Source organism: Lacerta agilis, chromosome 12, assembly GCF_009819535.1.
Source record: "Lacerta agilis isolate rLacAgi1 chromosome 12, rLacAgi1.pri, whole genome shotgun sequence".
NCBI lineage: Eukaryota > Metazoa > Chordata > Lepidosauria > Squamata > Lacertidae > Lacerta > Lacerta agilis.
In genome coordinates, this window is record NC_046323.1 from 29,631,658 (window position 1) to 29,648,609 (window position 16,952).

Here is a 16,952-nt window from a genome sequence, read left to right on the forward strand (position 1 = left end):
GCAAGGCGTTGCATCCAGTGACATTCTACTCAGAGTAAGCCCATTCAAACAAATGGACCTAAGTTAGTCCCGTCTGTTAATTTTGATGGGTCTACTCCGAATTTGACTGACGTTAGATACAACCCTTGGTTATTAATTTTTTAAAGCAAAATAATTTGCTTACAACTTTGCTTAGCTGGAAAATAAAAAATCCGGTGTCTGTCTGTGTGTGTGTGTGTGTTCCCCTTTCCATTTAGAAAGTTGAAGCGTGATTGATCTGATAGTAAAGATCAAACAAACAAGTAAGGGTCTCTCGCTAACAATATGCAGCAGGGAAGGGAATGTTGGTTCACCGATAGTGCAGTTCTGTAATGTCAAGTTAATAGATACAGGATTCCAACCTTAGTAAACTAGCTGACTTGGCCCTCCCTGATCCTGTCTCCAAATGCGTTTAATGAAGGAAGTAATGCTTTACAGTTTATCCTGGGAAGATGTTAAATCTTCTGTTTTCGCAGCCTCTCTGTTGCGTTCTGTCTTTAGCCGCCTATTGAAATGAATGATGGTTTTGTTTAGTCTGTCACAAGCGGTTCAAATCTTTTAAGACTGTAAAAGAAACCCAAGTGCTGTGTGGTGTTCCTTGTTTTGTTTTTGTTTTTTAAAAAATTAACCTTAATTTTTAAATGTTTGTATCTGGAAAGGGGAGATACTGGAAAACTATGTGGTGCAAAACACACACACACACACACACACACACGAGTCTCTGCCAACATTAAAAAAAAAACAACACAAAACTTTTATTGGTCTCTTTCGTATATTGAAAGCTGACACAGACCTGGGTGTAGTTCTGTTTTTCTGAAACTATCACTTAAAGTCAAACCAAGTTCTGTATGTTGAGATCTGGAGGGTTCCCCCCTCCCCACCGCCACCCCTTCCTATGCTCTGGGTCTGTACAGAGACGCCAGTTTGACCACAATGAGTTGATGCAGGCTACATTTTTGGGTCTAATAGGCCTTGAGCCAGGCCCTTCTCACTTGGCTGCTTCCTCCCTTACCCCCCCCCCCCAGCAGCATTCACCCTACAAACAGCATATTTTTAGCCTCGCCTTAGGAGCGAGTGTGTTAGGATACACACTCCTAGTAGCTGACTCCTAAAACCTGTCTCAGAGGTTACCGAGAGAGGTACAGAATAAGCGTCCGTCTGCACATGTTTAAGCCCCACACCGAAAAACCGCTTCATGAATGTGGTAGCTTTTCCACGCAGAATTACATTCTTGGCACCCGCATCAAGACTTTCTGCGCAGTGCAGATGATCAACGGTACTGCAGGGTTTCAGCTTCTGCCTGGAGAAACCACCGTGGAAATGCTTTGTGCCGTGATCAGCAGTTGAAGGGGATTGTAATGAGTAGACCGGTCTTTAGAAATAGCCTGGAATATAAGCCCAGGTAGCAACAACACATGCAAGAGGGGGTTTCTCGAGCATATCTTTGAAATGTGCAATTACTTACGTTATTTCTTATGCTCTCAGTGGTGATCTGTGGTTGAAATCCAGCAAGCTGCTTTTATGCACTGTTTTTGCCCTGTTCACCTCCCACAGAAACTCCTACGCCTTGCAAGAACTTGCAAAAATTGTGGAGCAGGGCTGAAGCTCAGTGGAAGAGCACAATTATTATTATTTATTAAATTTCTATACTGTCCATCTGAGGATCATAGGGAAGTTTACAATGTAAAAACATAAAAATGCATGATGATGATGATGGTAATTATACACCGCCCATCTGGCTGGGTTTCCCCAGTCACACTGGGCAGCTCCCAACAGAATATTAATAATAATAAAAAGTGATAAAAGATCAAGCATTACAATCTTCCCTAAACAGGGCTGCCTTCAGATGTCTTCAAAAAGTCAGATAGTTGTTTATTTCCTTGACATCTGATGGGAGGGCATTCCACAGGGCAGGTGCCACTACCGAGAAGGCCCTCTGCCAGGTTCCCTGTAACCTCACTTCTCGCAAGGAGGGAACCACCAGAAGGCCCTCGGAGCTGGACCTCAGTGTGCAGGCTGAACGATGGGGGTGGAGACACTCCTTCAGGTATACTGGGCCGAGGTATGCAACATTGTAACAAACAAAAATAATGACCTGCCCCCACCGCTTCAGTTCAAAAGGCTATAGATTGTTTAATTAGCCAAAGGCCTGAGAGAAGAGGAATGTTTTTGCCTGGTGCCTAAATATATTTAAGGAAGGCTCCAGGCGAGCCTCTCTGGGGAGAGCATTCCACAAGCAGGGAGCCACTGCAGAAAAGGCCTGTTCTCGTGTTGCTGCCCTCTGGACCTCTCACGGAGGAGGGAGGAGGCACATGAAGAAGGGCCTCCGATGACAATAGAATGGTCCAGATTGGTTCATAAGGGGAAAGACAGTTCTTGAGGTATGCATGCAATGCATCCAAGGTCTGATCACTGGCTTTTTCAGTTAGGCTGGGAAAGATTCCTGCCTCCTGTCCAAAGAGAAGCTGTCAATCTCAGTGGACAAGACCAAGCCAGATACACCAAGCATATTGCACAGAAGCTTTAAAGAACAGTATTTTATGCAGCTATATGAGAGGCTGCTCTTAGGAGAAGCAAAAATGGAAAGCGCTCTTATGTATGTCAGAGCTAAATTTGCAGTCATTTGGATGTCAACCAGTACGTCCAGGTTCTGTATCTCTTTTATTTTGAGAAGAGACATGTTCAAATGCAATAGCTAATTTTTTCATAGCTATAAGCAATTCTTTGCTTATAGGATTTTTAAAAAACGATTTGTTGTACATTTGGATTAAAAAAACAGTAGTGGTATAATAAACCGAGAAATATGTTTTCTATTGTTTCAGAAACCCAACCTGGTTTCTTTGGTATCTTCGTGGTCTGTTGGCAAGAAAGATTCCACAACACTTGTTTTAATGCTAATATCTCTTGCCCCTATGGCAGCCCAGGCCAGTGTAACACAAAGCTGTGATGGAAAATATTTTTATTTTTGTTTTCTTGCATGCCTCATGCATTTAGACATTCCCAGAAAGCAGCCTAGGAGCAGGAGTAGTGTTGAGATCGTGATTTGGCTCAAAACTGGAAGCAGACTGGAACATTTTCTAGGTGCCCAGAATTGTGACCATTTAAACCTTTGACTAATGCACTTGTCTGCAGTTGTCATTGAACTCGGTGAGACCTCCTTCTGAGTAGATATGTATAGTATTGTACTGTAATAAAGTATCTGAGTCTCAGTTTGCTGTGCGGAGGACTCATTGCATACTACTGGTTGATGCTCCCTTTTTATCCTGAACAAGGAAGTGTTATCCTCTGCATTAACAGCAAGGGCACAGACAGAAGTCCCATGATGTAGTTGCTACCTTGGGTCAGTGCCTGGATGGGAGAACACCTTAATATCCTACCCGTGTCCCGTTTTGCTCCTGGGAGTAAAAGTAGAATAGAGCTGAATACAATATTGTAATCGTTAAATTTCCTCTTTCGTACTTGATCCTCGATTTGTCATCACTGTATTGCTGTTCGGCCACAGTCTAACTTTCCCCCTTCACCTTTCTCTTCCCAAATCTTCTCCCCAAACTCCACCACCTGCAGCAAGGTCCAAGCGACGTGTCTCGTCCCATTCTCATCCAGGTAGCGGAATCTGCATACAGGTTTGCCCTTGGCTCCATTGCTGGAGGTGAGTGAGGGAGTTTGGATGCACAAAAAGAACTTTTGAGAAAACCTTTCCACTTGCTTCTCCTTTACCTTCCCTGCCCTTCATTATATACAGAGCTCTGCAGCTTGTGACCAGGTTACCAAAAATGGCGTGAGCTCCCCCTGGCTTTTTTGGTACTTCCCCCAGATTTAGGGACGCCTTTCCAAACCTTCTGCCTTCCAGATATTTTATAGGACCATAACTCCCCCATCTGGAGGGCACCAAGTTGGGGAAAGCTGATTTTAGGATTCCGTAGAGTGCGCTTTGTGAATAGCCAATGGAGTTTGCAACGAAAATCTTCTCGTGGCGTGCTCCCAGTTGAGATTCCAGTCAGCTATACCCTTGTACAGGATACTCCGTTGCATCCTACCCCTTCCCCAATTTTCCAATATCCTCCCACCCACCCCAAGAGCCAGTCAGCATTCCATACCCAGTGAGCATGCTCAATTCTCAGCAGTTTTCTTTGAGGGGAGGTGCCCCCCCATATTTTTACTCACCCACACATGCTTTTTCAAACTTAGGGGTGCCCCTGGCCCTGCTGATATCTCCCTCTTATGTGTGAATAGTGCAGGGATATTACGGTTCAAAGGATGGAAGGGCCCTGGGTGCACACAAGCCCTGCGACACTTCTGCAGAAAACTTGCAGGGTCGTGGCTCGTCCATGTACAAGCTTAGAATGAACCCAGTGCAATGAAGTTTGCTAGAGAAATGCTCTTTTTAAAAATATATATATATTGTTACTTCCATGTAGCTGTTGGAGCCACGGCAGTGTATCCCATTGACCTTGTGAAAACCCGGATGCAGAACCAGCGCTCCACTGGGTCATTTATTGGAGAACTGATGTACAAGAACAGCTTTGATTGCTTTAAGAAAGTGCTACGCTATGAAGGGTTTTTTGGGCTCTACAGAGGTCAGTATCCCAAGTGTTGGTTCCGCCCCCCCCCCAAAAAAAAAATTTGGTGCAAGTTTACAAGAGAGAGACTTGCTTCCGGCATGGATTTCTATATCCCCCTGTTCAGAAGAACTTAACTCAGAATGAAAATTCCCCAGGATTGAGTTGCGGCGTCCAAAGAGGAGTTTTATTGCCCTGATCACTCCCAGTATTGATCGGATCTCTTTCTCCAGCCCCGTCTGCCACAAGGCATCTACAGAAGCGACGTGGGCTGCCTTTCTAACCCCACTCACCTGGGAATAAGCTCCACTGAATTCGGTAGGACCCACTTATGAGTAGACATGGTTAGGATTTTCCAGAAGTGTAAGATGGTGATAGTACCCTCTGGAACACACTGTCTTGTGCAATTTGGGAGGTGTCAACTGGGGTGGGCTTTAAACGTCTGCTGAAAACGTATCTGTTTAGACAAGCTTTCCCTGACTCTTAAGAAATCTTTAGATCTCACTGCTCGGTGTTCTGTTTTTATACTCAGTTGGGTTTTATTGCAGCAGCTTAACATCTTCAATCAATTCCTGTTGAATTTTTGTGGTATCTTGATGTATTGCACTCGCTCGGGTTTTTAAAAAGTTACATTCTGTCTTGGATGAGCCTCCTTAAGCAGCATATAAGTTATATAAATCAATAAGCCTTAGGAAAGCTTTTTACCTGCTGTTCAAAAGCCCTTGATTTTATAATCATCATCTCAGTTTGCTGTTGTGGACTGGACTGATCGGTCTGTCTTAACTGGAAACAATAGAGGAGATATATGAAGTGCATAGCTGCTCCAAAGCCCACAGATGCCGTCAGGAACATTTGGGGCCATCTGATGCTACATAATACCTTTCCATTAGCATATTTGTATGACACAAATAGCAACAGCGGTCATGGTGTCAACAGTATAGCTTCAGAATAAACATAATAAATGGTTGCTGGTTATCATGAACCGGTGCATCAATTGCAGTGGTTGTACCTCTCTTGCAGAGGCAGGACCTGTGATCCACAGAAATGATATGCACACACAGGGGAAATTGCTTTGATGTTGCCAGCTGGCTGGTCCCATTGCCGAGGAAGGCAAGCCACTGTGAATTGTTCATACCACCCCAGTACAAGCATTTCCTGCTGCCTCCTTTCCTTTCCAGAGACATCAGGAAACAGAGCATGCTCACCAAAGCTTCTAACATAAGCTCTGGGAACCACATTTGCAATGAATAGTGGCAGCCATAGATAGAGCTGTCTGTGCTTACAGCAACATCTTCTAATACCTACCTCTGGAGGTGTCACTGCTGCCATTCTTTGCCTCCAGTAATACTGGGAAAGCAAAGAGGAAATGGACCTGCTTTGAATCAGTCTGGACTTCAGGACAATCTTATTTGAATCCCAAAGAGCAGGGACCCATGAATCACGTTTTCCGGACCCCACCTGGTTTCTGGTGTAAGACTCTGACAACCTCCCAGGACACTGATCTTAGGGCAAGCAGACTTGGAACAAAGAGAGATTCCAGTGTGAATCTGCCGAATCACGGCTTGTTGGGAAATTCAGCTCTTAACTAGAGTGCCCTGGCTCCCACCCAGCATATGTAGACAGTTTACTTGAAAATAAGAAAGGGCCTTTTATTCAGGCAAGTAACGGTTCAGTCTCGGCAGCAGACACAAAGCTCAGGAGTCATGGTTCAGGAGTTCAGGAGCAGGGCAAGAAGTTCACAGCTGGACAGAAGCAGCAAAGAGGCCCCCTTAAAAGGTGACTCTTAAAGATGAGGCATGGTGATCTGCTCGACTTCTGCGAATGTCAGGATTGCGAATGACTCTGTTGGCGCAGGTGGGTCTGTTCCCACCTGCAAAGGTAGCAAGGCTGCACCTTCCTGTTCAGGTTCCTGCTCAGTCTCTGCCTCCTCCCGTTCTTTCTCCTCCCTTGGCTGATCAAAGCCCTTGGCAGGCTCCGTCTAGGCTCTCCACTCCTCAGGAGGGTTGAAAAGGAGAGCCAGCATCCCTGCTCCTCCTTCCAAAATGTTGGAAGTTAGGGTGGAAAGGAGAGATTGTCCCCTCCTCTAACCTAGGCTCCCATCAACCCCCGTGTTTCTTCCTTCTCCTTAGCTTACTGCATGTCCAACTCAGTTTTTTTGTGACGCTTCTCTCCAGCCAAACCACCTGAGGCCAAGGTTTGTGCTTGACTTCCCAGTCATGGTTTGGGAGGAACAAACCATGAGCGCTTCCATGCCCTGTGACCATTCAAAAAGCTGAAGGTCGGGGTACACTTGGGAACAATTTGGGTTGTTGCACAAAGAGATGTAAATGGAGGGGAGTTGGCAGAAATTATGTTCCACCTTGTGCTTTCCACTCACACCAAAGTTCCTTTGCATCCACCTATATATGTGAAGATCTTCAAGAAAGTGGTGAAAGCAGTATTCAAGTAATGTATCTCAAGTTACACCATTTCCAACATCTTTAGTAGCATATATATTCCTAACAGAAGATCAAACTGTAATCCAGGACTGATACCCTGGTGTGTTAATTGTGGTTTTTTTTTTTTTACAAACCAGTTTGATGGGATTTTTTTTTGTACACACAACTGTGGTTTGTTACAAACTGGAACATGGAAGCCTTAAATTCCCTTCAATCATTCACAAAAAAGAGAGGAGGGGGAGCACACGAGTCCAAGGTTGGCCGTGCTCTTGGAAGGACCAACCATGCTTTGTCATTCCACCTGAATCTGGCATACGTCTAATGGGCTGAGGTTGCCTTGGTTTCACACTTAAAATACTAAGGAGGTAAGCAGGAGTAATCATCATAGCCTGCTTCTGTGGGATGGGGGCTTAAATACACATAATAGGCACAATCCAAAGACGTGGCAAATGCTAAAATCCCATTAAAACCAACAGGTTTTAAGTACTCCAGACTCTACTGGAGGTACAGAGCTATTTTGATTCCCACAATCACAATCACTGAGCAGGGAGATGGTAAATGCAAGAAGAAATACAGTACTTTTTTTAGTAGCTTTCCAGCAACTCTGAGCTTGAAAGAAAACAAAAAACCAGACTTAGTGCCTTCTCAAATAGCAGGCAAAAGTAGTTGCGGCAAAATTGGTTTGCTCCAAAATCAAGCATAAACAGAAATCTCAAAAAGCTGATGCAAAAAGAGCAAAGTGGTGGAATAACCATAATGCCTCTTTATTCTCTCATCTGCCTTGAGAGACGCCTCTTGAAGTTTGTTCAGAAATAGTGAGCTGTTGTTTTTTTTACTCAAACATGAAAATATGTATAATTGTAAATTTTTGTTTTGTTGACTTTCTCAGAAATAGTTGCTTAAGCAAATGGCAAATAACCCTACAACATTTGTAAAATTAAGCTCCTTCTCTCTTTTTTCCGTTTTGCAAACAACATTTTATGCAGCACTTGGCTTTCAATGCTTTCTTCAAGATTGTGCAACAATCTGTAGCAGAAATTCAGCATCCAACGAAAGACTTACGCTACCTGCTTGTTTATCATAGCGCTTGTAACTTTAAAAAAGCAAATATGTTGGGTATGGCTAGGTAAATAACCTGAGCTTAAATTTTAAATAGCAAGGCGTTTGGCCAGGACAAACCCATTAAGTGAACTTAAAATCAGCCACGAAGAACACAGGAATATGCTTTATCCTGAGCAGACCATTACTCTGTGTAGCTGAGTATGCCTCTGCCTGACTCCCTGGGGCTGTCTAAAGCTTTGAGCTGAGGTCTTCCCCAGCCAGGCTTGCTACCTGCTAACTGGAAATTCCAAGGATTGAACCGGGACCTTTTGCATGCAAACCATGTGCTTGACCACTGAGCTGTAGCTGCAAAATAACTTTGACGTGGCTTGGCCTGCTTTCTTTCCCGTTGGCTATTTCCTTATGGCTGCAGATGATTGTTGCTGGTGATAATTGAAGCACTTGGGAGTGTTCAAGTCATTTCTCTCTCACACTATTTCCACAACCTTTTCTTGAAACCCTACAAGATTCATAAGGGAATTTATGGAACAGGTGAAATGTTCAGCTGTTTTCAGCTGATGGGCTTTTTAGTCTTGTCTCGTAAGACACTGTGATGAAGAAGCTGTGTACCAGCTTTACCCAACCCAAGACTGGCAATGCATGCGTACAGACGAGTCTCTAGGTTTCTGAAGGTACAGCAACAGGCTAATGCATTGCTTCTGAATGAGCCCAGGGAAAATCTGTAAAGGGTAGGTTTCCGAATTGTGCTTCACCATTTACTCTGAATTATAAGCCATTATAATGGAGATATATGGTGGTGTTTGAATGGCCGCAGTTCTGAACCATGATTATTTTTGTTTAGGTGGTTAAAAAATAATAATGACATGTCTAGATGCTCCTGTTGAACATAAGAATAGAAAATTGCTCTAAAATTGGCCCTCCCTCTTTTTAGGTGGCAAACTTTGCATAGCTGTTGATTTGCCAACTTAATGATACGTTTCATAATATATATTTTCGCTCCTTTTATATTTACAGGTCTTTTGCCACAATTATTGGGAGTAGCCCCAGAAAAGGCCATAAAACTTACTGTAAGTACAATGCAAAAACCTTATCATATATAATCTCTTATTTTTGTATCTTTGAATTTCCCAGTGAGAAGACTTAGGGGGGTTGTTTGCTTAAAGCCTGCATAAGTGCATGCCTTCCTTTGATAAAGTTATACTTGCAGAATGCAGTCTGTGTTCATATCTTGCCTCTGGGCACTGCAGGTTGCATGGAGTGCGTTTCTATGTGTTTTGGATGAGAGTCTAGCTAAAGCCCATCATCTAACAGCCTCATTTGAAATGTTCAGTTCAGTAGCAGCCCCCTTCATCTTCATTGCCTTGTACTTTAATATAAATAATTATGACACAGAGTGAAAACATTATATAAAAAAGAAGTCCTGTTCATACATTTTCATGTTCCTTGCATTACTTATTTCTTGTAGTGCTTAAAGTTGAAAAGCAACTAAGAAATCCACAAATACCAAATAACGATACTTTTAATTTTAGAAATCTGAAATCTTGTGTGCACTATCTTCTTAGCAGTAAACTCAAAAATCATTGAAATGGTATTGAAATCATTACAGCTTATTTTCAAGATCAGGCTCCCACACAGTGGAACATATTTGACGAAATATTCAAAAACATTTAATGCTTTAACTATTTTTTAAATAGATGAATATACCTGCTGATGTGTAAACTCTCCTGCTGTGCTGTAAATCTGATTTAAATGGAGCAGTCCTCTTTTCTAAGTATACATACCATATTTATGAAAGCCATAGAATCCATACTTATGAAAATTTGTATTCTTTTGTTAAAAAAAATAAGGGGACATATTTTCTTCCTTCATTTGACTGAAGTTTTGTTTTCCAAGGTAAACGATTTTATAAGAGACAAATTTATGGCGAGAGATGGTTCTGTTCCTTTTGCAGCAGAAATTGTCGCTGGTGGCTGTGTAAGTATCTTCTCTATATTTGTTTTATCTGAGATGCATTTATTAGGAACAGAAACAAAAAGATTAAGCATTTAAGCTTGCTAGCCTATTGGTTCCTTTCTTAAGTAGTCAATTGAAGATGGCTCTTAAATGGTAACAGGTTGAGCATTTTGAGTGTGTTTATTAATTAATTTAAGGGTTTAATAATTTTTGTTGTAATAATAACAGTAGTAGTAGTAGTAGTAGTAGTAGTAGTAACAGTAGTAGTAACAACAGCTTGGTATTTTAAAGGTCCCCCTTTGCTAAAGTTACATACAATGTTGCTATATTTGTTACTATTACGCTTGTAATTATCTTGGCATTTTAAAAGTGCACTTGGTAAAATGATAGACTTGATTGCATACAGTGTAATACAATACAATGTTGTTGTTGCAATATTGGCAGTTTAATCACTTGCTTGCAAACACTTACAGACTTGCTTAAATACAATGTGTATTTGAAAGTTGGCTCAATGCACAAATTCGCCGTGGCACCTACTCTTGCCTTGTTCGCCTCTTCTTTTATGCCCCCCCCCATTGCCCACATTTCACCCACTAATGTTCCCATTCAGGCCATAACACCAGCTCTGCAAAATGGCAAAAACGATTCGCGCTTGCTTGTTGCCATAGTGTTGTTAGGCTTTGTGATATTAACTGAGTGCACCGTGCTTTCCAAAATGTATGCCGTATATAAAAGGCGTTCTGTTTTGCAGTCCGTTTTGCCTTCCTGGGGTGGCATCTTACTGAACGACCTGCGTTCCATTCTCTTTAAGTGACAATATCCCTGCTGCTTAGTTTTGCAACATTGGTTTATATAATTATAACCAGCGCTCTATCGAGGAGTATTGATTTTATTCAAGCAATTAAAATAAATCCTTTGTACATGAAATGAACTCTTGTTCAAAGATGAGTGCCATTTTGAAGACAGAGAAGGCTGTTCATTTAAACTGGCTTTGATCATCGGGGCAGGGCAGGGTTGGTGGCGTTCCAAGCTGACTGGTAAATTTCTTGCTGTCATAAGAAGGATGAGGTCACTCTCTAAAGCAATTTATATCTCTGCTGCAAAGAACGTGGAAGTACAAAACGGATCACAGCAAACAGTACCGTAATATCAGGAGAAGAAGAGACTCATGCAGCTGCGCCTAGAGAAAGCAGTATATGTTCTTCAGTGCAGTGCAGGCTGAGAAGCTTTAGCTTTGCACAATTCTCCTAAGGGTGGGGGCGATGTCTGCCTGTTCTGTTTGATCAGTGACCTGTCACACAGTGCCAAGTAGGCTCACCTGTTCTGTAACTGAAGGAGCGTTCAAGGAGCATTTTTCTTTTCTTTTTTTAAAAAAGGGAAGACCGTGGACCTTTTTTTGTTCACAAGCACAAAATACACAGTAATAAAACTATAAACGAAATAAAATATTTGGGGATGCAGAAGAAAAATTTCCAAATAACCAAAAGCCCAATAGCAGACAGACAAATTATTTTTATTATTCATTTTTATAGCACCATTTATGGCCAATTTACATTGTGTCAGTTTGTGCAGCTGATTGATTTTCCTAATTAATTCTAAATAATGGGTACTTCGCAAAAAAACAACAACACTTAAAATAAAGTAATGACACAGGTATCTTTTTAGTACCTTCTTATGGCTCAGTCATGTTCTGAAAGAGGACCATTTCATAGCTGTATTTTCAAAAAGTGCTGTGTATGCTGGATCTTTCAGCCGGCACCCAGACTAAAATTAATTATGTGATTCTGCATAATTTCCTGGCAGTCAGTGTTTGGTGGCAAACAGCCCAGGGCTTTCTTTGAATTGAAGCATTTAACTAGAGGGCAGACAACAGTGCCAGGTAGGTAGGATGAGTCTTGTGTTGTCTCTTTATGGGTGGCCTTGTTTTGTTTATGTTCCAGTAGGTCTTTCAAAGTTGGCAGCATGGATAGAGATGGTAATTCCTCCATATTTATTTCATTTCATTTCATACTTATTTTTAAATCTTGTATCCTACCCTTCGTCCATAGGTCCCGGTTGTATTGTCTTTCTCTCTCATTTTCCCTCATTCTTCTAAACACCACCCTTTCAATGTTCCATTTTCCCCTTCAACAGGAAGCAAGGGTATTCTGTGGCCAGTCCTTATTGGGGTTAGTTTCCTCTGGAGGTGTTTTTGTACTTCTGCAGACCTCGGGGCTCTCTCTCAAGTCTGGTGATACTTCCCTCTTGGGGTGGATTGTGCTGTTTCGGCTACATAAGCAACAGCACTCACACCTGAACACCAGAAATAAAGCCACTCGTTGACTGTGGCTAGTCTAGACCTAGGCCAGTGGATGATTAATTTTGAAAGCCTTACTGCAGAGCTACGCAATAGGTATAGTTCTGCTGTTGTTGTTATTTTACACGGTGCAGCTGATGAGGCTACAGTTTAAAGGAAAAGAGGGGCTTCTTAATCCTTTTTTCAGATGAAAACTGCCCCTTTTATACCCTCTGTCGTGAAAAGATACAGTTGCCGCTTCTTTTTCCCTCATGGGTGAGAAAAGCTGTTGGTGGAGGAAAGGAGAAGAATATGTCTTTCCGCAGGGAAAAAACACGACAGTGCAAAAAGAAGCTTCATGCTGCCCCCTTTTTAGATTTCTGCCTCATGAAAAAGAAAATAAAAGATTCCACGAAAGACTAACAGACTCTAGGTCACATAACAAATGGTTGCAAGTTCTGTCCTTCATTTTGACTTTTGCTGATTTTTACGCCAGTGAGATGGATTCATCCTACGGAGAGGGAAGGAAGCAGCAATACTAAGCGCAATGCTGTCTTGGTGACTCCCTCCAGGCCTTCCAGCACACAAGCCCCTAAAATTACTGAGTCTGGGATAATCATGAAGTCGCCTGTTGAAGTATAACGTAGGCAGGAGATAGGTGGAAACATACACTGGCTCTATTGTCCTCTGTTCAACAGGACAGCAGATTTCCATTTCGATATTCACTTGTCATATCTGCTCAGCAATAGCTTGATTTGCAGTGCAGCCTTACTCATGTCTGCTTACAAGAGCAACCCACTGGTTTCAATGGGACATAAGCCACAGCTAAGTGCATGTAGGACTGCTGCCTTAATGAGGGTTTGGTTTTGCCCTTAGCTTCCATTGTAATAAAGGTTTGGGAGTTTGTTTGCTTTTTCTAAATGTAAACTGATTCCAGCTAAGGAGTTGTCGTATGCCGCGTTGGGGTTTTTTTTTTTTTTTTTTTTTTTCTAAAACGAGAGACGGCGACATCGAGAATAGGAACAAGTGTTTCGAGTGGCTCAACAGGTATATTGTCCTTCTGGAATTTGGTTCAGTGTCACAAGCACAGTTGTTGCTTTGCTGTTTGCGCTGCAGTTGACATTCCTCGACTTTTGAGTCACTGGGGAGCTCACCTTGCAGAATGATTAGTGAGAATTAGTACACATGGTTGACTTCTGCACTTGCAACCCACAAAGCTGCTTGTCTCAGTGGAAAAGGCCGCCTTCAGTTGCAGTGAACTTATTTTCTTCGCTAGGGAAAATAAGAGGTTTTTGTTTCATGACCCCACGGTACTTAATTCAGTTGACAGCCCAATTCCATCTTCTCATTAAGGAGACAAAAGGTATCTTGGAAGGTTATTTTGATATCGGAAGTAGCGTAAGGAGGATTGATGTGCAAATTGCCCTGTTTAGTCACAAGTCCTGAAATGTTTCTCATCTTTAAGGTCATCTGGAGGGGGGGGGGGAACTTGTGCATGGTTAGTGTGGTAAGTTGCAAAGTGCTTGGTGGCATGCTCTTTGCTCTGACAGCTTGATCCACAGTTTGCAAAAGTCTTGTGGAGCTTCGAGCATAATTGAAACGCACCCAGCCCTTTGCTTGAAGGGCTCTTTAGCTCGCCTAAAAATGGCGTGGGTACAGACTGTGATCTGGGTACACACTGAATATGGGTGGCGTAGTGGTTAGGGTGTTGGACTAGGACGTGTGAGACCAGGGTTCAAATCCCCACTCAGCCATGAAGCTCACTGAGTGACCTTGGGCCAGTCACTTCTTTCAGCATAGCAGAGTTGTGTGAGAATAATATGAGGGGAAGAGTGTATGCCACCTTTGGGCTGCTTGGAGGAAAAGTAAATTTAATTATAATGTAAATAGTGGTGATTTTTTCATTTTAATTCCTCAGACGTAATTCCTTTTCACAGCAGATTACAATATCATTTGATGTCTTTGCTAGAAGGCTTGGAGAGAAGCATTGTAGCTGGTTAAATAATAACCTGTTAAGAAAACACAGTGGCATTTAAGAAACACCAAACTTGTGTTGACTCCAATGGCATGTGTGGAAAGGATGCAAATAATCAAAGCAAATAGTTCTGAAAGTACACAAACAAGCTTGTCACTGAAGTTTTTGTTAACAATAGGAGGAGCCAATAAAGCAGAAGGGCTAAATAGAAACAGTTTGTGCACTTCTGCTAAGCTGTTGAAATTCTAACAGGGCACTTGCTTAAAAACCAGTGGCACAAAATTCTGGATGAATGTGTGTTGTAAAGCAGTGTAACTAGGCATTTAGCCTGGACTTGCCATGTCCTGTTCACTCACATTTTATGGGGCATCCGCACAGTGTCCCTGTCCCTGTGCTTATTGCATCTTTTTTTCTTATTGCAGAAAGCCTGGGGGCTTTTAAGAAGTAAAGGTAGTGCAACCTTCACAGGTGTTGATGTTAGCAGCGATGCGTCAGGCAAGTTAGCTTATCACGGCTCAGCACACTTTCACTTTAACATATAGGCACCATATTATAATCCTGTTGATTTTTTAAAATTGAATTTCCTGGGTACTCCTGTTTAAATATGGAACTTTAAGCAAAATATCCCTTAAGTGAAAGGGTGTTTAGCAATTTGCCATTATAAAGCTAATTTAAAAACAAAGAGAAATAAAGCCCCTTTTCATTCACCACTCTTTTAGGAACACGGTTTCCTTCCTAATTAAACACTGCCACTCTAAACTTGCAACCCAAAGCAAATATTAAAACACTTCATTTTTTTTTGACATTTCAGGGATTGTAATGGTCAATCGTGCTCAAATGAGAAGGTGTTTAGTGCCAAATAAATGCTCTCTCTCTTTTTAAAACAGTCTCAACTGTTCTCTCCCCTCCCTCTCCCTGCCTGCCCTCTCTCGTTTCACTGCTCAGGAGAAATGGACCTTTGCTGCTCATATCAGCTATGCCATGCCTACTGGTGGCAATAGAACATAGGAGGAACATATAGGCAGTGCAGTATCCCTAATAGTAAATTTTTATTTCGTTTGTGCCTTAACCACGGAAGGACAATGATTTATTTGTATGTTCCACTTGTCTGGGAGCAGCCCTAACGTGATACAGTATTCGTTTCTTATTTTCTAAATTTAAGCAGCTGCCCACTTAAAAATCTCACAGCAAGAAACATCTTCCATCTCTCTCTTAGATAATCTTAAACGTAACTATATCGTAGGGTTTGCATGTATGCTGGCGAAATGCATGCACCCTCAGATACTCCTGGAGTCTGTGCCACCCCAGGGAGTGATTTTGCAAGGATTTGAACTGGGCAACCTTGTTAGAAGCATCTGTGTTTGGCACAAGGGATAAATAGCAAGAATGCTTAATGCATTTTTTTTATTAGTTTTTTTTTTTTTGCTTTTGTTTCCAAGCGAAGAGTGTTTGATCCAGTTGGTGTAAAGTGCACTTTGGATATTGTTTCAGATCATTGCAAAACACATGAGGATTGTAGCCTTTGTGATCCAGGTGGTAGTAGTTGTTGTTTTTATTTAATTTTGGGAATATGTGTTACTGTTGGGGGGGGGTGAAAGCTTTTGCAGTAAGCAAAGACCTTGTTCTGATAAGTCATTTTATTTGGCATTATGGATAAAATAAAACACTGCACTTTATTCCAGGAGGGAAAAAGATACTTGTGGTGGAGGGTGTGTGTGTGTGTGTGCAGTATTTAGGAAAGAAGTTGTTCCTCTTCTGTGTGTGGAAAAAATAGACGCTTGTTGTGTGTGTGGGGGGGGGGGTGATTTGAACCTCTCTAGGGAAGGGGAGTTTTCTGTAGTATAGCATATAGGAATATGCTGATACTCCATATGGAATATTGGCTTAGATAGCTAGATCCACTTCTGAGGTATAATTTGAACAACCTCAAGAACCTAGAATTTTGTTTTCACTGAGTAATTCATTCTCCTGAATTGATATGTGATACAACACTGGTATCAACTGAAGTCTGTTATGTAGCGATGAGAGTGGTAATCTCTGGCAGGATTGAAGTTGCTTATGTGAGCCCATTTTTACCTTTGGGCTACATTTTTTTTAAAGAGTTGTTTCCTCTGCCGCCCGCCCTTTCTTTCTTTAAAAAAAGTTGAGCATCTTTTCATTTTAAGGGGGGGGGGAGAAGGCACTGCTTTGAAAAATAGTTACTTCAAGCTTCTTTGCTGTCCGTTCATTGTGAATTATTTTTTCTAATTTAATTTATAGCATTGCTTAGTTTTTCCCCAGTTAGTGTGCTCTTCTATCACCACATTCAAATGCAATCCAAGGTTTTCACTTTTACTAGAATACAATATTTTTTTTAAAAAAAAAGATCCCTAACTCCCCACCCCACACCCCCATTCTTTCAGAAATTAAAAGGGATACAGTCCCGTGTGGTATTCTAAAAGATACCGAATCTATCAGGATTTCATGTTTTTCTGAAGCTTATCCTTTTATGGAGCTGAGCGGGTCATTCCCTCTATCCCACCAGTCAAACTATGCTTACCTAGTTTCTACAAGAGCTATACAAGGAGGTATTGCCACAAGATCTATGGCAACGAGTAAGACTGAAACGGAAGATGTTTGCCACTATCTGTTATAATTGTCCCATCTTATAATTTGCCAAGGAGGAAATTGCT

The 16,952-nt window shown here is 41.8% G+C and overlaps 1 protein-coding gene across 3 annotated transcripts in view; it reads left to right on the plus strand.

Annotated features, from left to right (window-relative positions):
- The window catches only part of SLC25A13 (solute carrier family 25 member 13), a 114,252-nt gene that overhangs the window by 67,457 nt on the left and 29,843 nt on the right, over positions 1-16,952 (plus strand). For all 3 annotated transcript variants that reach the window (XM_033165243.1, XM_033165244.1, XM_033165242.1), the window contains 4 exons: positions 3,583-3,667; positions 4,437-4,595; positions 9,092-9,144; positions 9,971-10,051. In XM_033165243.1, coding sequence (XP_033021134.1) covers positions 3,583-3,667; positions 4,437-4,595; positions 9,092-9,144; positions 9,971-10,051 — 378 coding nt within the window. The remainder of the gene's footprint in view (positions 1-3,582; positions 3,668-4,436; positions 4,596-9,091; positions 9,145-9,970; positions 10,052-16,952) is intronic.